The 18805-nt window shown below is 42.5% G+C and overlaps 1 protein-coding gene across 2 annotated transcripts in view; it reads left to right on the top strand.

Moving 5' to 3' along the window:
- LOC142659639 (fibronectin type-III domain-containing protein 3A-like) overlaps positions 1-18805 on the top strand; it is an 88770-nt gene that overhangs the window by 51099 nt on the left and 18866 nt on the right. The window contains exons 3-7 of one of the 2 annotated variants that reach the window (XM_075835981.1): positions 5492-5567; positions 6128-6204; positions 11061-11292; positions 12617-12895; positions 15670-15728. In XM_075835981.1, the coding sequence (XP_075692096.1) occupies positions 5492-5567; positions 6128-6204; positions 11061-11292; positions 12617-12895; positions 15670-15728 (723 nt within the window). Of the gene's footprint in view, positions 1-5476; positions 5568-6127; positions 6205-11060; positions 11293-12616; positions 12896-15669; positions 15729-18805 lie in introns of both variants that reach the window. The other variant, XM_075835980.1, reaches the window with a different exon arrangement.

Raw genomic sequence — 18805 nt, 5'->3', positions numbered from 1 at the left:
TCAGGGAATAGAAACTCTGAAGTTGTCAGCCTGGATCCTGAAAGGCAGATCTTGAGGAACCACGGTCTGTCAGATGAGGTAATTTCAACTATCTTATCAAGTCATAAAGAAGTTACCTCAAAAATCTATCAAAAAATTTGGAAGCAATTCTGTTCCTGGTATGGAGACCCAGGACCAGACCCCTTTTTCTCCCAACATCGCAAAAATCCTAGATTTTTTACAATCAGGATTCAAAAAAGGCCTTAGTCCTAGTACCTTAAAAGTACAGATTTCAGCCTTAGGAAATTTTTTTAACACTCCCCTGGCTGAACATCGGTGGATCAGAAGATTCACTCAAGCGGTCTCTAAACTGAAACCTTCCCTAAAGAAATCCGTTCCTACCTGAGATTTGAATGTAGTGTTAACGACTCTTTGTGAGCCCCCCTTTGAGCCGCTCGACACAATTAGTATGCATTTTTTAACTCTAAAAGCTGCATTCTTAGTCGCTATTACTTCAGCAAGAAGGATTGGAGAAATCCAATCTGTCAGTCATAGAACCGTACCTAAAAGTACAAGAGGATAAGATCATCCTAAAGCTGGATCCCTTCTTTATTCCAAAGGTATCTACTGCTTTCCATAGAGAACAAGAAATAATTCTACCTTCCTTTTATCCAGATCCAAAAAACCAACAAGAAGAAAAATTCCATTGCCTGGATGTCAGGCGAACAATTCTTCAGTATCTGGATAGAACCTCCTCCTGGAGACGAGAGAAAAATCTATTTGTTCTGTTTGGGGGAAAGAATAGAGGAAAGAAAGCCTCAAAAGGCTCTCTAGCGAGATGGGTAAAAACTACCATACAAGAAGCCTACAAGTCCCAAGGACTATGTGCCCCACAAGGCATCAGAGCCCATTCAACTAGGGCAGTTTCGGCATCGTGGGCAGAAAGAAGAGAAGCCTCTATGGACCAAATCTGCAGAGCTGCCACTTGGTCAAGCCATCATACGTTTTGCAAACATAGGCTCGATGTTCTGTCCGATACGGATTTAAGTTTTGGACGGAAAGTCCTCCAATCCGTAGTCCCGCCCTGAGCATTATAATCTGGTATTGCTCCTGTGGTGCTGTCATGAGGGATGTACTGGAAAATAGGAATTAGACCTACCGGTAATTGTATTTCCAGGAATCCATCATGACAGCACCCTTACATTCCCTCCCTTATTGAAATTCTGATTTGTACAATTAACATGTCAGTTATTATCCCTCGAAATAAAATAGGGTTGCATCCATCCTGGTGTAGTAATTGAAAAACACTGACAAGTGGGTGGTGGGAGGGGCCTTTTAACCTCTGTCTTCCTGTCCCTACAGAGGTCAATAGGGCAACCTCCTGTGGTGCTGTCATGATGGATTCCTGGAAATACAATTACCGGTAGGTCTAATTCCTATTTTACAATCTAATTTGTCACTGAGTTTTTGGACACGGAAACCGCGTCGGTAATCGCGCTAAAAAAAACGGCCGAAAATGCCTCCCATTGATTTCAAGCGGAGGCGTTTTTTTTCCCGCGAGCGGAAAAACCGGCTCGCAGGAAAATGAAGGCACCTGTCCTATCTTCTGCCGTTTACGCCTCTGACCTCCCATTGACATCAATGGGAGCCAGAGAAAGCGTATTTCGCTGCGTTTTATGCCCGCGGCGCTCAATGGCCACGGGCGTAAAACGCAGCGGATATCGGCGTGCAGGCAGAGGAAAATCTGACTCGAAATTCCAAACGAAATTTTGAGGCAGATTTTCCTCCTGCAAAAAAATGTGTGAACCCAGCCTTGGGGTATGTTCACACTGTTTTTTGCAGGCAGAAAATTCTGCCTCAAGATTTTGATCTGCCTGCACGTCGTTTTTCAACCACGGCCATTGAGCGCGGATGGGCAAAAATGCTGCGACATACGCTCTCTCTACCTCCCATTGATGTAAATGGGAGGTCAGAGACTTAAACGCTTCTTTTACCCGCGAGACTGTTTTTCTGCTTGCGGGGAAAAAACACCTCCGCCTCCCTTTGAAATCTATGGGAGGCATTTTCGGACTTTTTTGGTGCGTTTTCCGACGCGGTTTCCGCTTCAAAAGTGTCAAACTCTGTGTGAACTGACCCTAAGGGCGACTGTCCTCTGATTGCAGGGAAAATGAGAACCGGAATGTTGGATTTCACATGCCCGATCCTTTGCTCCCATGGGAGATAAGAAACTGCCGGAGGGGTTTGGCAGTGGCTTATTCTTAAGACCCTTTTACACGGGCCAGTTATCGGAGTGCAAACGAGCGTTCATATGGATTCTCGTTCCTGATTAGATGGCCGGGTCACACGTAGCTTAAATACTCCGTATTTTCCGCAACTGATTTTATTGCGGAAAATCTGCACCGTATTAAAGTAAGTAGCAAAGTGGATGAGATTTGTGCATTTTTTTTTTTAATCTGCAGCGTGTCAATTTCTTTTGCAGAATCGCTGGTTTTCTGTTGTAGGTTTTCCCCATTGAATTCAATGGGGAGGTAAAACCTGCATCAAATAGCAGATGTTGCGATATTTGTGGCGGAAAAGCTGCGATTCTGTCGTAAACATTGCAACTACAAAAAAATAAAAATTCTCATACTTACCCAGATCTCGCTGCTTCTGCATCCCGCCCTACCTCCAGGGATGACGTTTCATCCCATGTGACTACTGCAGCCAATTACAGGTTGCAGCGGTCACATGGGATGGAACGTCCTACCAGGAGGACAGGCTGCAGGATATCAGAGGGACGCGCATGGGCAATATTTATTTTTTTTTAAATCTATTTTCCACACTGGACATTCCGGCTGGAAAACTGCACCACAATTTGGTGCGTTTTTTTTTTTAAGCCAGAATTCCCGGTGGCATCCGGGGCTGATACACTATCTACTTTTATGCTGCGTATGCGCCCTGTGTTTACATACCCTAAATATGTATCTGATCTGCTCATTTATTCAGCAAGAAATATTATTGTCGGTAGCCCATCTGCTGCTGACCTGATGGAAATGTATGGGGACGAGCGATCGTAGTAACGATTCTTGTCCCCATACATGACCAATCATAGCACCTTGTGCAAGGAGCAAACAAGGGCTGATCAACGAGCGGTCTCGGGCCATGTAATAGGACCTTTTTATTACCCTCTCCCTATTGAATTAAAGGGAACCTTCAGCCCATTTATGCTGCCCCGACTGCTGGGAACGCCACAATCCAATCCATGCAATGACTATAGCACTTGTTACGTTCTTGCGGCTCCTTCAGTGTTTCCCTGCACAGTGACTTTTAAGGCCACGACCTGTTCAGGAAAATATAGCACAGCTGATTTCATTTGGCTGGAGACCCTTCATCCTTGTCGCTATGACTACACCCGGGGGTAAGGCCTGATTTACACGAGCGTGTACGTTTTGCGTGCGCAAAAGGCACTTAACAGCTCCGTGTGTCATCAGTGTATGATGTGCGGCTGCGTGATTTTCTCGCAGCCGCCATCATTTTGACACTCCGTTTGGATGTTTGTAAACAGAAAAGCACGTGGTGCTTTTCTGTTTACATTCAGAGTTTGACAGCTGTTGCGCGAACCACGCAGTTCGCATGGAAGTGCTTCCGTGCGACCTGCGTGGTTTTCACGCACCCATTGACTTCAATGGGTGCGTGATGCGCGAATAGCGCACAAAGAAAGGACATGTCGTGAGTTTTTTACGCAGCGTACTGGCGCTGCGCAAAATTCACACACTCTCTGCACTGCCCCATAGCCTAATATAGGTGCGTACGACACGCGTGAAAAGCACGCGCGTCGCACGCGCGTATATTACGCTCGTTTAAATTATGCCTAAGATTGGTGGGGGCCCCAGTAGTAGGATCGGCATCAATCAGATAAAGATTGCATATCCTTCTGTGATTAGAAAACCCATTTAATGCATGTTCCTATGAATAACCTAGAATGACTTTATGCCCATCTTCAGCTCTAGTCACAAGAGGATCGTTGTCAGGAGTGGGACCTCTGAGATAATACATTTTGGCTTTTGCACTGGCGGTCAGTGTATTCTCATCACATTATGTGTAATACCATCTTATTCACGGACTGCCTCAACTGCTCTTTCTAATCTGATATTACACAACTTCTGTAAATGCTCAAAATAATTTTTAGATTAAATACAGTAGCGAGTAAATGAAACTGTATGATCTACGGTATATACTGTCGTATTCTGACTAAAAGCTACTGGTGAACACCGTATGAGGCAAGTACCTCATTAGTGGGTATTGGGTGACTGGTACCCTTGGCAGGCGCTCTTACGACTTCTGCCTCTCATGACTGGGGCACAGGAGCAGGTCCTCCATTGCAATGATAATGCCGTTGATTAACTTTTGCTAGAATGCAGATTAATAGTCGACACAGCCTGGTTTTAAACGCGACAATATCCTAAAAATAAATGGGTGGAGCGGACCAGTTAATATAGGTTGTTTTGGTACGACAGATCTTTTTTACTTTTTTTTTTTTTTTTCTTTCAATGTTCCTTGCACTGGGTCTACGGGGTCTTTATGCTGCAGCAGCAGAATTGAGTGGTCTCCAGCAGACATTTTGAGGTACAAGGCTGTGCGCTGTCTGCTGAGCTCCTGGTTTACATTCTTTTAACAAAACTATCAGACCATGATACCGGCACTGGAGCTTATCCGCCACTTGGTACTCGGTCACTTCTTTGATCTTTGAAATTACTTCATATTATTCAGATGTTTTCTTGGCACCAAACAAAAGTGTTACACCAAGATATATCTTTCTGTGAAGGTTTTTTTTTTTATCTGCTAACACCCTCTGCATTACTATTACTTTTGGCCTTATCTGGACCTCCCTCAAACCAGGTTGTAAACACACCTAAAAATTTGGTGCCAGCTCCTCACTTTTCTGGATTGTTTAAAATTGGTTTCTCTGAATTTCTTATCTGGCAAAGAGAGGCTTAACATAAAGCTCCTGGGCCCCAATTAAAAATCTATAAACGGGCCTCGACCTACCATGTGCCCTATACTAGTGTCCTCCTATCTGGCAGACAGACTGTTGGGCCCAGCTCCAACTGCTACCTCTGCACACCCGTATAGCAACACCCATGTCGGGCAACTAAAAAGAGAAAACAAAAAAGTGTGCTGCTCAAATAGACTGTCTACAATGTTGGCGACTTCTACTTTAGGCCTATTCTTTGTAGGTGAAAGCTCCATGTATAAAAACAAATAAAAAAACTGGAGGAGTTGCCCATAAGAGCGAATAAATTGAGAACGTAAAGGGGGCCTCTGATCTTGCTATGGACAAGATGTCCTGTCAGCCTCCATAGCTATTGAATTTTTGGTGGAACAGCCTTATCAACCTCTCTGGTCTCTGGGCGACTCTTCTTCTTGTTCTGGGTTGATCTTGACTTGAATACGTTAGCATATAGTGTAAGTAACCTATATTACGGACACTGGTAAAAACCCGACCTCTTCCAAACAGCCTCTGTATTTGCAGGTGATTGTGGTGCAAGTGAACCCCGGGGAGACCTTCACCATCCGCACAGAAGATGGACACTTTCAGTGTATCCCAGGTAAGCAGAGTAACTGCTTGTTCACACACTATTCTGTCCGGGTTTTATTTCCTCTTCTGCACTGAGATGAATGAGAAGCCTTTAAAATATCAAGCCTTGTAGTTGGTCTAGAGTTTCCTGGAACTGCAGGCTTGGTTATCAGCACTGTTGTTTTGTCATCGGATACTGTAATGTATAGTGGTGTCACTTAACCACCGATGGTGTTTTTTTTTATTTTTATAAAACTTTTTTTTTTTTCTACATTACATCATTCTTTTCTAGGCAGCTAGGTAAAGGGATTTTCCATTTCTAAATGCAGACATTCCCCTTACAAGCTATTTAGGTATCAGAGCAGGGGGAAGAGCTAGAAGGGCATGTGTACTACATTTTAAAGCCCTATTTCCTTCCATTGCTATATCACTATATGGGGCAATTGGGGTAATGGATCCATCTCAGAGAGTTGCTGATGGTACCGTTCCATAAAAAAAACTTTTAAAGTGGCTCCTGGGGGGCATTATAACTTTATTGTAAAATAAATAGCTGTGCAATCCGCTAATCTTTATTTTTGTTCTTTCGTGTAGGTCCAGCACATGTTCCCATGATGTCACCAAATGGCTCCATGCCTCCTATATTTGTGCCGCCTGGTTATGTGTCTCAGGTATAATTATATATATTATTTTTTCTTTTATATATGTGTAACCTTGATAAAAAGGTATATCCGACTCCATCTTTTATCCTATAGTGTTGTTAATGCTGATTGCGTTATATTGGCAAAAAAAAAAAAAAATTGTTCCCAATTTCAATACGGCGATGGGAATCGATCCATGATATAGCGGGCTACTTTAAACAATCTACTGCAGATGATCTTATGTTTTACAAGACAGGTATCTCTTTTAAACGCTTCTCACAAAACTATATAAATGTCGCAATTGACAGCACCTTTGCACAACTAAATGTACACGCCGTTCACCCATAACATAAAAAACACTGACAGGTGAAATTAATAATATTGATTCTCATTACAATGGCGCCTGACAAGGGGTGGGATATATTAGGTCGCAAGTGAACAGTCACTTCTTGAAGTTGTTGTTTTGTAATGGGGAAGAATGGGCAAGTGTAAGGATCCGAGCGACTTTGACCCAGTCGTCCAGCCAATTTATCTAAATCGGCAGGTCTTGTCGGGTGTTTCGGGCATACAGTGGTTATTACTTACTAAAAGTGGTCCAAGAGAGGACAGCCTGGCGGTCATACAGCCTGGCGGTCATGGGTGCCCAAGGCTCATTGATGTGCGTGGGAGCGAAGGCTAGCCACTGTGGTCCGATCCCACGGAAGAGCTACTTTAGCACAAATTTGCTGGAAAAGTTAATGCTGGGTATGATAGACGGGTGTCAGAACGCACAGAGCATCGCAGCTTGCTGTGTTTTGGGCTGCCTAGCTTCACACTGGTCAGAGTGCCCATTCGGACACTCAAAACTGGATCATGGAGTAATAGGAGGTGGCCTGATCATGTGAATAACATTTTCTTAATCATGTGGACGGCCGTGTGCGTCAATCACCAGGGGAAGAGATGGCAGCAGGATGCACTATGGGAAGAAGACAAGGTGACAGAGGCAATGTGATTCTCTGGACAATGTTCTTCTCTGAAGCCTTTTGTCTTGGCATTCATGTGGATATGACACGTACCATCTACCTAAAGATTGTTGCAGACCCAGTATACCCTTTCATGTCAATGGTAGTCCTTAATGGCAGTGGCCTCTTTCTGCAATGCAAAAATTGTCCAGGAATGGATTGGGGAACATGACGAAGCGTTCAAGAGATCCCCAGATCTCAATTTGATCAAGCAATTGTGGGATGTACTGGAAAAACAAGTCCTATCCATAAAGGCCCGACCTCGCAACTTACAGGACAAAGGATCTGCTGCTAACTTCTTGGTGCCAGATACCATAGGACACCTGCAGAGGCCTTGTGGAGTCCATGCCTCAATGTTTTGGAGACACGAGGGGGACCTACACAATATTAGGCAGATGGTATTAGTGTTATGGCTGAACGGTGTATAAAAGTCAGTGACACAGCTGTTGTGAATGAAAGCCACAATTTGGTATTATTTAACTGGTTCCCGACCGCTGGCTGTGTATTGACGGCCAGCGGTCAGGGTCCTTAAAACCCGCGCCATAGACTATTTACGGCGCGGGTGTTAACTTGCTGCCTGAGCGATCGGGAGGCTGAATGTCTGATCTCAATGAGCGCTGTGTATAGGAATAGAGGCAGCGGCCGCGCCACTGTCTCTCTTGGTCCCGGTGATCATGTGACTGGTCACTTGATCGCCGGGATGACGTTAATGGCAGACTGCTGCTGGGTCTTACTAGACCCAGCACAGTCCTATTAGTGACAATATTCACTATGAGAGGGCTGATTTCCCCTGAGCAGCCCCAGTTACAGTGGGAAAATATGGTGTAAAAAAAAATATATATAAAGTCCCCCAAAGGTCTTTTCTGACCTTTTGAGGGACATGTCATAGTAATAAAAAAATAAAAGTAAAGTGCAAAAAAATTAATAATAAATACACAGAAAATATCCACCCCAAAATAAATGTTCCCCCTCCGCCAATCACTGTCGTAACGCTAGCCCTGAGCCAATTACTGTAATATAGACATGTAACATATAAAAAGTTATGGAAGACAATGACGGTCACAAATAAAAGATCTGAAAAGAGCTGAAAAGTAAAAAAGCTTATTTTGTTTTTACTATTTTAAAACTTTAAGCCTAAAAATTATAAAATGGCAAAAAGGATGTGTATAAAAATGATTAAAAAAAAGAGAAACCTGCGTTGTCTACGGAAAAAACATCGCAAAAATCATGTCGCTAGCCCAACAGATAAAAAAAAAATTATAGCCATTTAACTAACACGTGCTAAAAATGGCTAAATGGTGTCTGGTCCTGAGGGCTCAAAATAGCCCGGTACTAGACTGGTTAACCCATTAGATGAATTAAGTGTCACTGTCACACTGATAATGCTTGTGAAAATTGTCCCAAAAAGTTTATTATTTTAAAAGTTATGAGCTTTTTTTCTAAATATGCAAATGAGGCTATACTGGACAAGTGGGTTTCAACGCCAGTGATTCCCCTGAGGTGGAGCCTCCTCACAGCCTCTGACGCTGTCCTATCAGCATGAAGCTGCTTCACACAGTGTGAGAGGCTGGAGGGAAGGGGGGATCACTTCAAATAGCCATAACTCCGGCTGTGGACCATCTAGAACAGCGGTGCTGGTGGTGTATGAAAGATTATAATCTTTATGGTACCAGAATCACAGTTCTAGTTTTTAAACAACCGGAGGTATCACGAGTTGAAAACAGTCGGGGATGGATGCTGTATACTATATGATTACACTGTGTGTTGCTGGGCAGCAAAGGGTGAGAAGCTGTATACTATATGATCACACTGTGTTGCTGGGCAGCGAAGGGGGTGAAGCTCTATGCTGATTGGACAGTGTTATACAGAAAACATTACAGCGCCCAGAGTGAAAAGAAAGCGTCACCTCCCATTTGGCAAGTATAGCCAAATTAGCATGTTTAGAAAAACGCTCGTAACTTTGCAAATAATAAACGGTTTTGAAAATAAATCACACTGTAGTTATCAGCATCATAGCGCCTATTAGATTAGTTAGGAGATAGGGACTTAAACTACGGACAGATCCTCTCTAATTTTAGTTTATATATAACCACTAAAATTGGCAACCCCTGATCGGAGGATTTGGGGGCATGGGTGAAGAGGCGCCCACTTATTTCTGCTTGTCCCATACATTATAGGCTCTGTCTTGTGGTAGATGTCCTTTAACTTGCCCAAAACTATTAGTAATACATAGCACCTACTAGAGCGGTGTGGGGTAGTTACATAGAGTCGACTTATCTTTGCTCAAGGCATTTTGTCAGCTTTGTGATCCATATTACGGTCACTGACCGTTTGCGTTTTATCTCCTCTGACGGGAAGTTTTTGGCATAAAAATCAAGTCTTTGTTTGTCATTCTTGTTTGGGCTGTGTAGGAAAAGCTGAGATTAGATTCAGTAATCTTCATCATGAGGAGCGAGCAGGAATTAACTGCTCTTAAAGGGGCAACGATTATTGAAACATCTTTTCCCAAACGTAAAAAATCCTGCTATTGTGTGTGTGTGTGTGTATATATGAGATTTTCCTCTCCGAATCCGTTTTTTTTGGTTGTTCCTTATATAGAAGTTGTGGTTGATGCTTATTTATTTCCTGATCAAAAACCTGAATGGAAAATGACTGAAATGCTGCACGCACCTATAATATAGTATAATATAACGTTTATACCTTTACATGGCCCAGATGTGTACTCCATGAACAGGCTAGGCTCTCAGCGCTCAGTACAGTTCTATGTTCATAGTGGGTTTTCATGATAAATTGTGTATATAAAAAAAACCAAATCAAATCCCTGTAGAGAGACTGTTGTTGTGGTGCTCACTTTAACCACTTTCTTACCATTGCCAATGGGATATGCCATCAATGTATGATAGGTTGGGGTTTGATTGTCTAGAATGAAGTGGTTGCACCTCTTCAGGGCCCCAGGCTATACAAAATCACTTGGGCGCCTTTGGCTCCTAGGTCTAAAAATTTAGGAGGCAAAATATATTTTTGTTGGCTTCTAAATTAAAGGGGTATTCCCAACTTATTTCATTTCCACGAGATATGCCATAAATGTCTCATAGATGCGGGTCCCTGATGGGAGTTAGGGAACAGCCAAGCCTACATTGCACCCTATAATAACACAGTATGCAGACTGACTCCCATACTCCCTCTAGTGGCAGCTGCAGGCAGTCTGTAAATCTGCCTCGTAGTTTTAAAACAAACGTTCTAAGACTGGCATTAAATACGCTAGTCTTGACTATTTGCTCTGCGGAAGTAAGATGCAACAGATATATTTAATCTGTCGCCTCTTTCCACTGGCCATGTGCCATCCATCCACCCACCCCACTCGGTTGTCCGATGGTGGGGGGCACAGGCCTTTCTTTTATAATTTCTGCCGGTTTCCCGTCATAGATTATAATAAATTATTTGTAAACCACACACCCGTTTTCAAATAGTGGCAAGGCCTAAAAGTCATCATTTTCATTGTGCAGTGTGACTTTTCTAGGATTGAAAGGTTGATAAATTCCTCCTTTGTATATGCAGCAGAGCTCCAGGCTGAAAAAAAATAATTGCTTGAAAAGTCTAAAAAATTCGAAGCCAAATTATATTTTTTGGTCCTTGTGACAGTTTTAGTCGCCACCTGGTGCCCTGCTCTCTGTTGTAGGAAAGTGTGGGGGTCGTTCCCAATGTTGGTTTGACCTTCCACCACTATGGGACTATAATGGTATATCTAGTAAATATGTGGTCACCCCTTTAAAAGGTATGTTTTCATGGTGCCATGGTGGTGTAGCACAAAGTACATCTAACGATTTAAAGACCATTATGAACATTGTAGCGATAACTATCGATTTTATATCTTTACTGTTATAGGTTGTGGAAGAAAATGGAGTCCGCAAAGTGTTGGTCTTGCCACATTCGACAGAGTTCCATCCATCAATGCACCCTCCGCCACCTCACGTAACTCATTTTATGCACCATCACCCTGCTCTGCTCGCTCACCCACCTCATCATGTGTACCCACCAGTGCCTGGCACAGGAGAGTTGCCGCCTCAATTTATACACCAGCACCCACCACCCCCACCACATATTTTCCAGGAACAAGGTATGGATTTAAAAAGGTTGCTGCTCTGCATTTTTTGTACGCTTATACCCACAGATAACTTGGTTGATAAAACCAGCATTCAGCCTTCTCACGGATAAGCACACGTGTGGTGGTGAGGATATAACAAAGGACTTTGTATGTTAAAAGGGTTGTCCCAGAATAAAAAGTTTACCTCTCTACAGGAAAGGTGATAACTTTTTGATCGCTGAGAGCCCCACTGATAAGAATGGAGGTCCCGAACCCCCTTTCCCTTCTCCGTTCTCAACTGCAGTGAGACAGAGCTTGAATGAAGCGGTGGTTGAGCATGCGCCCACCGCTCCATTTAATGTCGATTTAAGAATGACTGATCTAGCCGAACGCTGTACTCGGGTGTTTGTCATTCCCATAGACTTTGAATAGAGCAGCAGAGCGCATGCTTGTCCGCCACTCCATTCAATATCCTCCTTACTGCGGTCGATCAGTGGGGCCCCCCACCGATCAGAAAAAGATCAACTATCCCGTGGATAGGTGATGCTTTTTGATTCTAGGACAACCCCCTTGAATGATTCAGTTTTATGGCCTGAATCTAATTATTTAGGTTCCAACCAATCAACGTTTAAGAGCATTTTCAGCTCTAAACATTAACGGTTTACATATAGAAACAACCTACACAAAAAGTTGAGCACCTTTTGTAAATACATTGCATAATTTATCATGAACTGATCGAATTCTGCAGACATCAGAGCTGAAATCTCCCAGCATTCCCTGCCGGTTAGGTGTGTGCTCAGAGTTGGTCCTTGTGATATGCATTGTGGAAAGTATAGACTTTATGGCGGAAACTATACAGTCATCTGTAACTAACACACTGGGTTATGGGGGCTCAACTAAGCCATTAGGGGGGCTTCTGTTGACAATCTTGCTGACTCTGGATTATTAAAAAAAATTGCTATATTTGCCTCATTGGTTGACAGAAGAGGGGCCCCTATAGGATAGATCAATTATGGTGCCATGTTTTGCCAACAATGACTTGATGTTCGTGTTTTTCTCCATGCCAATTCCTCACCCTATTGATTGCTTACAATGCAGTTCCTCTGAAGAGTGGAGTCCTACACCCATTCTCGCCAGCCATGGGCCCCATACTAGCTGTACAGTCTGCCTCTGTTATGTATACACTTGGGTTGTCTGTACACTACTCTACTCTACACTACAGCTTTGCTGAATTCAGGTCATCCATGATGGATTAGTTTCTTCCCCCTTTCAATGTCTTGTAGGGTTGACTTTAATGTGCATTTTTTCTGGTTGTCACTTTGTTCTTTTTTTGATTGTCCACCTTCTTTCCGTGTAGAACTGCGGTCCCATGGGAGGATGAACTTTCCACAGAGAGATGAGAGAAGCATGAAAGTGCAAGAGCAACTTCGGAAAAAATTAAAAGACCGTCAAATTAGCAACCACAACAACAACAAACTGCACAGCCCACCTTCCTCCCCTCACAAAGCACACATTGCTGCCAATTCACACATGCAAAACGGATACACCAAGGGTCAGCACCTTACAGGTGGGCCTATTAAACTGAAGCAAGCAACTCGAATACATGGTAGTCCGCCTGCCGAGAATGAATCAGGAGGTATGTCGTTCCTACCGTCTGTCTTCTCACTGTAAAAGGCACCGTCTGCTTAAAGCGGCTCTGTCACCGCATTATAAGTGGCCTATATTGTACATGATGTGATCGGTGCTGTAATGTAGATTACAGCAGTGTTTTTTATTTTAAAAAACGATCATTTTTGTTATGACCTATATTAGCTTTATGCTAATGAGTTTCTTAATGAACAACTGGGCGTGGTTTACTTTTTGGCCAAGTGGGCGTTGTATAGACGAGTGTATGACTCTGACCAATCGTGACCAATCAGCGTCATACACTTATCCCCATTCATTTACACAGCACATAGCGATATATCTATATTGCTATGTTGAGCCACATAAACACACTATAACGTTACTGCAGTGTCCTGGCAATGAATATACGTTACCTCCAGCCAGACGTGATGTGTATTCAGAATCCAGAAACTTAGCTAACACAATCCTGACACTACAGCACAGCAAGCGTAATCTCGTTTGAAATTACAGTTTACAGCGTAATCTCGTGAGATTATGCTTGCTGTGCTGTAGTGTTGGGATTGTATTAGCGAAGTGTCAGGATACTGAATACACATCACGTCCTGGCTGAAGCTAATGTATATTCATTGTCAGGACACTGCAGTAACGTTTATAGTGTGTTTATGTGGCCGCACATAGCGATACAGCTATATCGCTATGTGCTGTGTAAATGAATGGGGAGAAGTGTATGACGCTGATTGATCACTGATTGGTCAGCGTCATACACTTCTCTCCAACGCCCACTTGGCCAAAAGCTATAAAACGCCCAGTTGTTCATTAAGAAACTCATTAGCATAAAGCTAATATAGGTCATAACTCCGTCAAAAATTGTAGTTTTTGTAAATAAAAAACACTGCTGTAATCTACATTACAGCGCCGATCACATCATGTACAATATATAGGCCACTTATACAGCCTCTTTAAGTGATAACCCCATTGGCATGTGCCAATCAGCTATGTAGTCTCAGTCGAAAGATATATAGTACAGACCTACAGAAAAGATTCAATATCTTTATGGTTCAGGGGAACCCCTTTTTTTCGGTTATAAATTGGTGTTGATTCTACTTGATCATGTGATAAAGTTTACACTGAAGTACACAAATGATTGCACATTTAACCAGCTACAGTTGTGACCTCCATGTGGACTGTTATATGGACTATTGCCATTCAAGGGAAGATCCTCCACTGCTGCTGCCTGCATTCCTGTCATTGGTCCCCCATGATTTCCAAAAGAAGGGGAATGCACATAAATTAACAATTACGTGGGAAGAGATCATTTTTGGTTGATGACAAATTAGAAATATTCTTGGAATGGCCAATTTATTTGATTAAATTATTAGCAGATGTGAGATTAAAATGAAAACATCATCCTTAGACCACAGATCTATTCATAGAGATCCATGTATGTATCCCATCCATATGGACAAGTATGTAAACATCCGCCCTGCAGCTGAGGTCAGCTCTTGGGACGCAAAGACTAACAGAGAGTTTATTAGGAATTTAGAGCATTACATCTGCTCGGTTCTTTTGGTGCTGTTGTGTTGTTTTTTGTTTTTTAATTATATATAAAACTACATTAGGTTTTAAAGAGTATTGCCCCCCCCCCCCCCCATCCCACCAATTAAGAGTCTTATTTACCCTCATTTGTCCCATCCTTAAAAGGGGTTTTCAATTGATGGCCAAACTGTATCATCAGTGGTGGTTCGACCCTCGGGACCCCTTTGATCATTATAATGATGGTCATTGTCGTAAGTGTGGCCGTCCCTGGTACTGCAGCTCAATCCTGATCAATCTCTTAGATCATCGACCAATTGAAAATCCCAGAAAACCCTACAATATTACTCTCGCCTTTCTTTAGTTATATCTCTTGCTATGAAAGTAGGAGCCTATACAGTTCCCATATTGATAGTCAACCAGCTTCCCCAGACTTAAAAAGGAAAATCTACCTAGTAATGCAGTGATACATCTCATGACCACCTATGTTTGCGTTGTTAACCATCTTACAGGTGTTGTCCCATCAGGAGATCCACTTTGTCCAGACCACATTTTAGGATTAATAGAGGGGGCTTACGTTACATTATAATGTCTTTGTCATAATATTTCTGATACGACAAGCCCTTTAAGGAAAGGAAATAGTATTGACAACCCATATGAGGGCTGTAATAACAACCATATCATGGTGTTACCAAAATAGAACTAGAAATGGGCAAATAGAATATAAAAACTTCACCCCGGTGGAGAACTTAATATAAATGTGAATCATTTTTTATTTTATAGGTTGTTCTTCTTATGGCATATAAACATGACTTTGTATTTGTTTTTGTCCTGTAAACTTGTTGCGTAGTGAATTAACTTTAATACATCTCTGTGAAAATGCATAACACTTGGCAACACTAATCCAGGATATGCAACAGGACACTGGCCCGACCATCACTGTGGCCCAGGAAGAAGTGTGGAATAGGATTTTCAAGATGAATAATTACTTGCGTTGTGCAATACTTGGTGGTTGCATCATTCCTTTTCTCAGATGGTGGTGAAGTGCATTGACGGAGCGTGCAAATACTAGTTCCCAACAGATTAGAGAATAACATCTGTGCGTTTTGCCAGTCCCTGACTGTTCAATCAATACCAGTTGGCGGTTTCCTAAAAGCTTTAGATAAAAATAAACCCGGAGAACAATTTTTGCCGGTGGGCCTACTGTGCGTGCAGAGGGTTTAAAGCGTTTTCATTCTTTGTCTTTGTTAGATGGAGAAGCAGAACTGAAAAAGCTACAAGATTTAAACCCCAGCATGGCGAAGCCGGTTGTAAGTATCTTCTAATCTGTAAGAATGGTGTCTATGCACTTTGTATAGCTCGGTCTATCGAAGGTTTTCTAAGACCGTGGAATGTATAAAAGCATGTGTCATATAGATCACTATCTGGTTATATGGAGGGTTAATGTGGGTGAACCTACATGGGTAATGGGGAACTGTATAAATATTAGTTCAACAATAAATTGTTAACACTTTAGGGCTTGTCCACACGGAACGGAATTGCTGCGTATTATACGTCCGGAATTGCGGGCGGAAAATACGCAGCAGACGACAGTAGCAGCAAAGGGGATGTGAATGAACAAATGTCATCCACACGCTGCACAAAATTTCAGTCCAGAAAATCACCTGTATTTTTTTTGTTCCACATCATGTCAATTACTGCTGCGGAAAGTGGACTAATATTCGCCCTGTTTTCTGCAGTAAAAAACGCAGGAAATAGTGCGGTTTTTCCACAGCGGATTGTCTGCTAGTTTAAGCGGAAATGCAGTAGAACTTTTCTGCAGCAAATCCGTTACGTGTGGACAAGCCCTTGGAAGTCAGAGCCTTCTGATGATATAAGAAATTAGAATTTTCACTTTCTTGCAGATCCGTCTATACACAAGCTGTTCTAAGACACCTAATTCACACAGCGCCCTGCATTGATTTTCATGTAGCCATGCAATAAGTATTTCTGAATGTTCTCGATTGTAAAAAGAACATTACAGATAGTGTGTCTGTATTTATTAGGAGTTGCTATTTAAAGGGGTTGTATGTTATTGGAAAAGCATGGCTGCTGTCTTCCAGCAACCGCACCACTTCACTGCATATGTCCGGTATTGTAGCTCGTTCCGATTGACTTGAATCGAGTTGAGCTGCGATATTCGGCACAGAACAGGGCCAGAGTGGTGCTGTGTATGGAAGAAAGCAGCCACATTAAATTTTAGTTCGGGTTTACCAAATACTATGAGTAAGAATCTCTCATTCGAAATGCGTAAGCATCCGTCCTAGGAATTTTTTTGAATTGTTTTTAACTAAATGAAATAAATCATTTTTACTTGGATTCGGTTGAGCGCTGGATACTATTCTTTTTCTATTCCCTATTACAAAATGACCCTCTGACCCTGGCCAAATAAAATTTTATCCCACTTTTTGATGGGGGTATGACATATTAAAGGTGTTGTACCAGAATTGGCAAATTATCCCCTATCCACAGGTTAGGTGATAATTGTCTGCTTGCTGGGACCCCCACCGTTTGCGGGAATGGGGGTCCCAAACCCTCAGTTTCCCTTCACTCCTCAACCGCAGTGAGGGGGACTTTGAATGGAGCGGCAGTCAAGCATGCGCGCCAACGCTCCAGTCAAAGTTTAGGGGAATTACGGAAACAGCCGGCTGTTTACTTCAGTCCCATAGACATTGATTGGAACGGCGTTCGCATGCTTGACCGACGCTCCATTCAAATTCCTCCTCACTTCGGTGGGGCCACCGGCGATCAGATAATTATCATCTTTCCTGTGAATAGATGATGATTGTTGATTCTGGGACAACCCTTTTAATCATAAACAATTAGTGAGAGTTCACACCTTGCAAACTTTCTGTGTGGATTCCGCACTGAAAAACAGCGACAATTACAGTGTAATGCATGTGTATTGGATTTTTAAAACCTTCTCCACATGCAGTGGCATAAATCTGTGTAGAATTCAGGGCATGCTGCATTCTTTCAAATCCTCAGTATGTCAATATGTCACAGATTTGTTGCAGATTTTCACTGGATTTCACTCTTTACAATGCATAAAGGGGAATCGGCATCAAAGTCCGCATGCAACGCAGATCGATTTTTGACACAGATTTACAGCAAAAACTAGTTGAAAATATCCGCCACGTCTGAACTGACCCTTAGATCTAGTGTAGACCAGCATTATTAAGATGCTCTCATCTTGGTAGATCCCACCATGTACATTGCTCTATATACGACCCTGTTACAGTGAGAAGAAGGGACAATTCTGTACAGTGCGGAATACACTTTATCTGGATGAGCCCTCGCTGATATTGAGTGTTACATGGACTTCTGTGTACGTTGCGGCCTTAGTTGCTCTGAAATCTAAGGCTGATGCAGAGGACTCCATTCCTCATTGTATGTTATGAGGGTATTCAAGGACACGGTTCATTTAAATAACATGACATCACTTCGTTCACAATGCTTCCTCCAGTGACATTTCCTGAATAACGACTTTTTCAGTCTCATTGGGGTTTTTCATTGTAATGTAGTTTGCTATTCCATAGCTCTTTATTTTAAGGCTACATTCACACATTGCGGTGCGTTTTCTGGTGCGGTTTTTACATTTTGCGTAAATCGCTGCGTTTTCATGCTGCGGGTTTTGCTGAGTATTTCTCCAGAACTAAGGAGATAGAATTCGCAAGCAGATGAATTTACGTCCCGAAGAATACCGCAGAGTGGACATGCGATTCCCTGGAATCTCACCGCCTATGTTGGTACTGTATTACACTGCGGTTTTGCTGCACGCAAATACACGCGGCGCAACCGCACGTAATACGCATCGTGTGCATTGATCCTAACACATTTTGAATTTTGTTAGAAATCTAAGAAAGGACCAAGAAGTAAAAACTACAAAGAAAAGCAAAAATCCTAGGAAATGCAATAAAAGCTCTGTACATAAGAAAACTTTCTTCGTTTTCTTGGTTCATGTCCAGAGACTTCTTTCATTCATTTTTTCTAAATTGTTTTTTATTTACTTTTTTCTTTTCACGCCTTGAGATGTGGCCCCCCCCCCAAAAAAAAACTGCATTTGTGCCATGTTCATTTAGACCACTTTCTACAAGCATGAGAAACCATTTCCACTTGCTGCCACGCTTGCATTGGTAAGAAAAGTAAAAGAAGCCTGGTGGTTTCCATACTTGCAACGTGCACACATGTCCAATATGTAACCACCCAGTCCTTGCTGAGAAACCACACACGTGATGTCATTCTAATAGTTCGGTAATAGTAATGATTGTGCCCCCCACCTCACTCGCACTATATGTAGCACTATGCAGCATGAACAAGTCCATGTGTCACTATCTTAAGGGCAATA

This window comes from Rhinoderma darwinii, chromosome 8 (assembly GCF_050947455.1).
Source record: "Rhinoderma darwinii isolate aRhiDar2 chromosome 8, aRhiDar2.hap1, whole genome shotgun sequence".
Lineage (NCBI taxonomy): Eukaryota > Metazoa > Chordata > Amphibia > Anura > Rhinodermatidae > Rhinoderma > Rhinoderma darwinii.
This window is presented reverse-complemented; position numbering and strand designations above follow the sequence as displayed.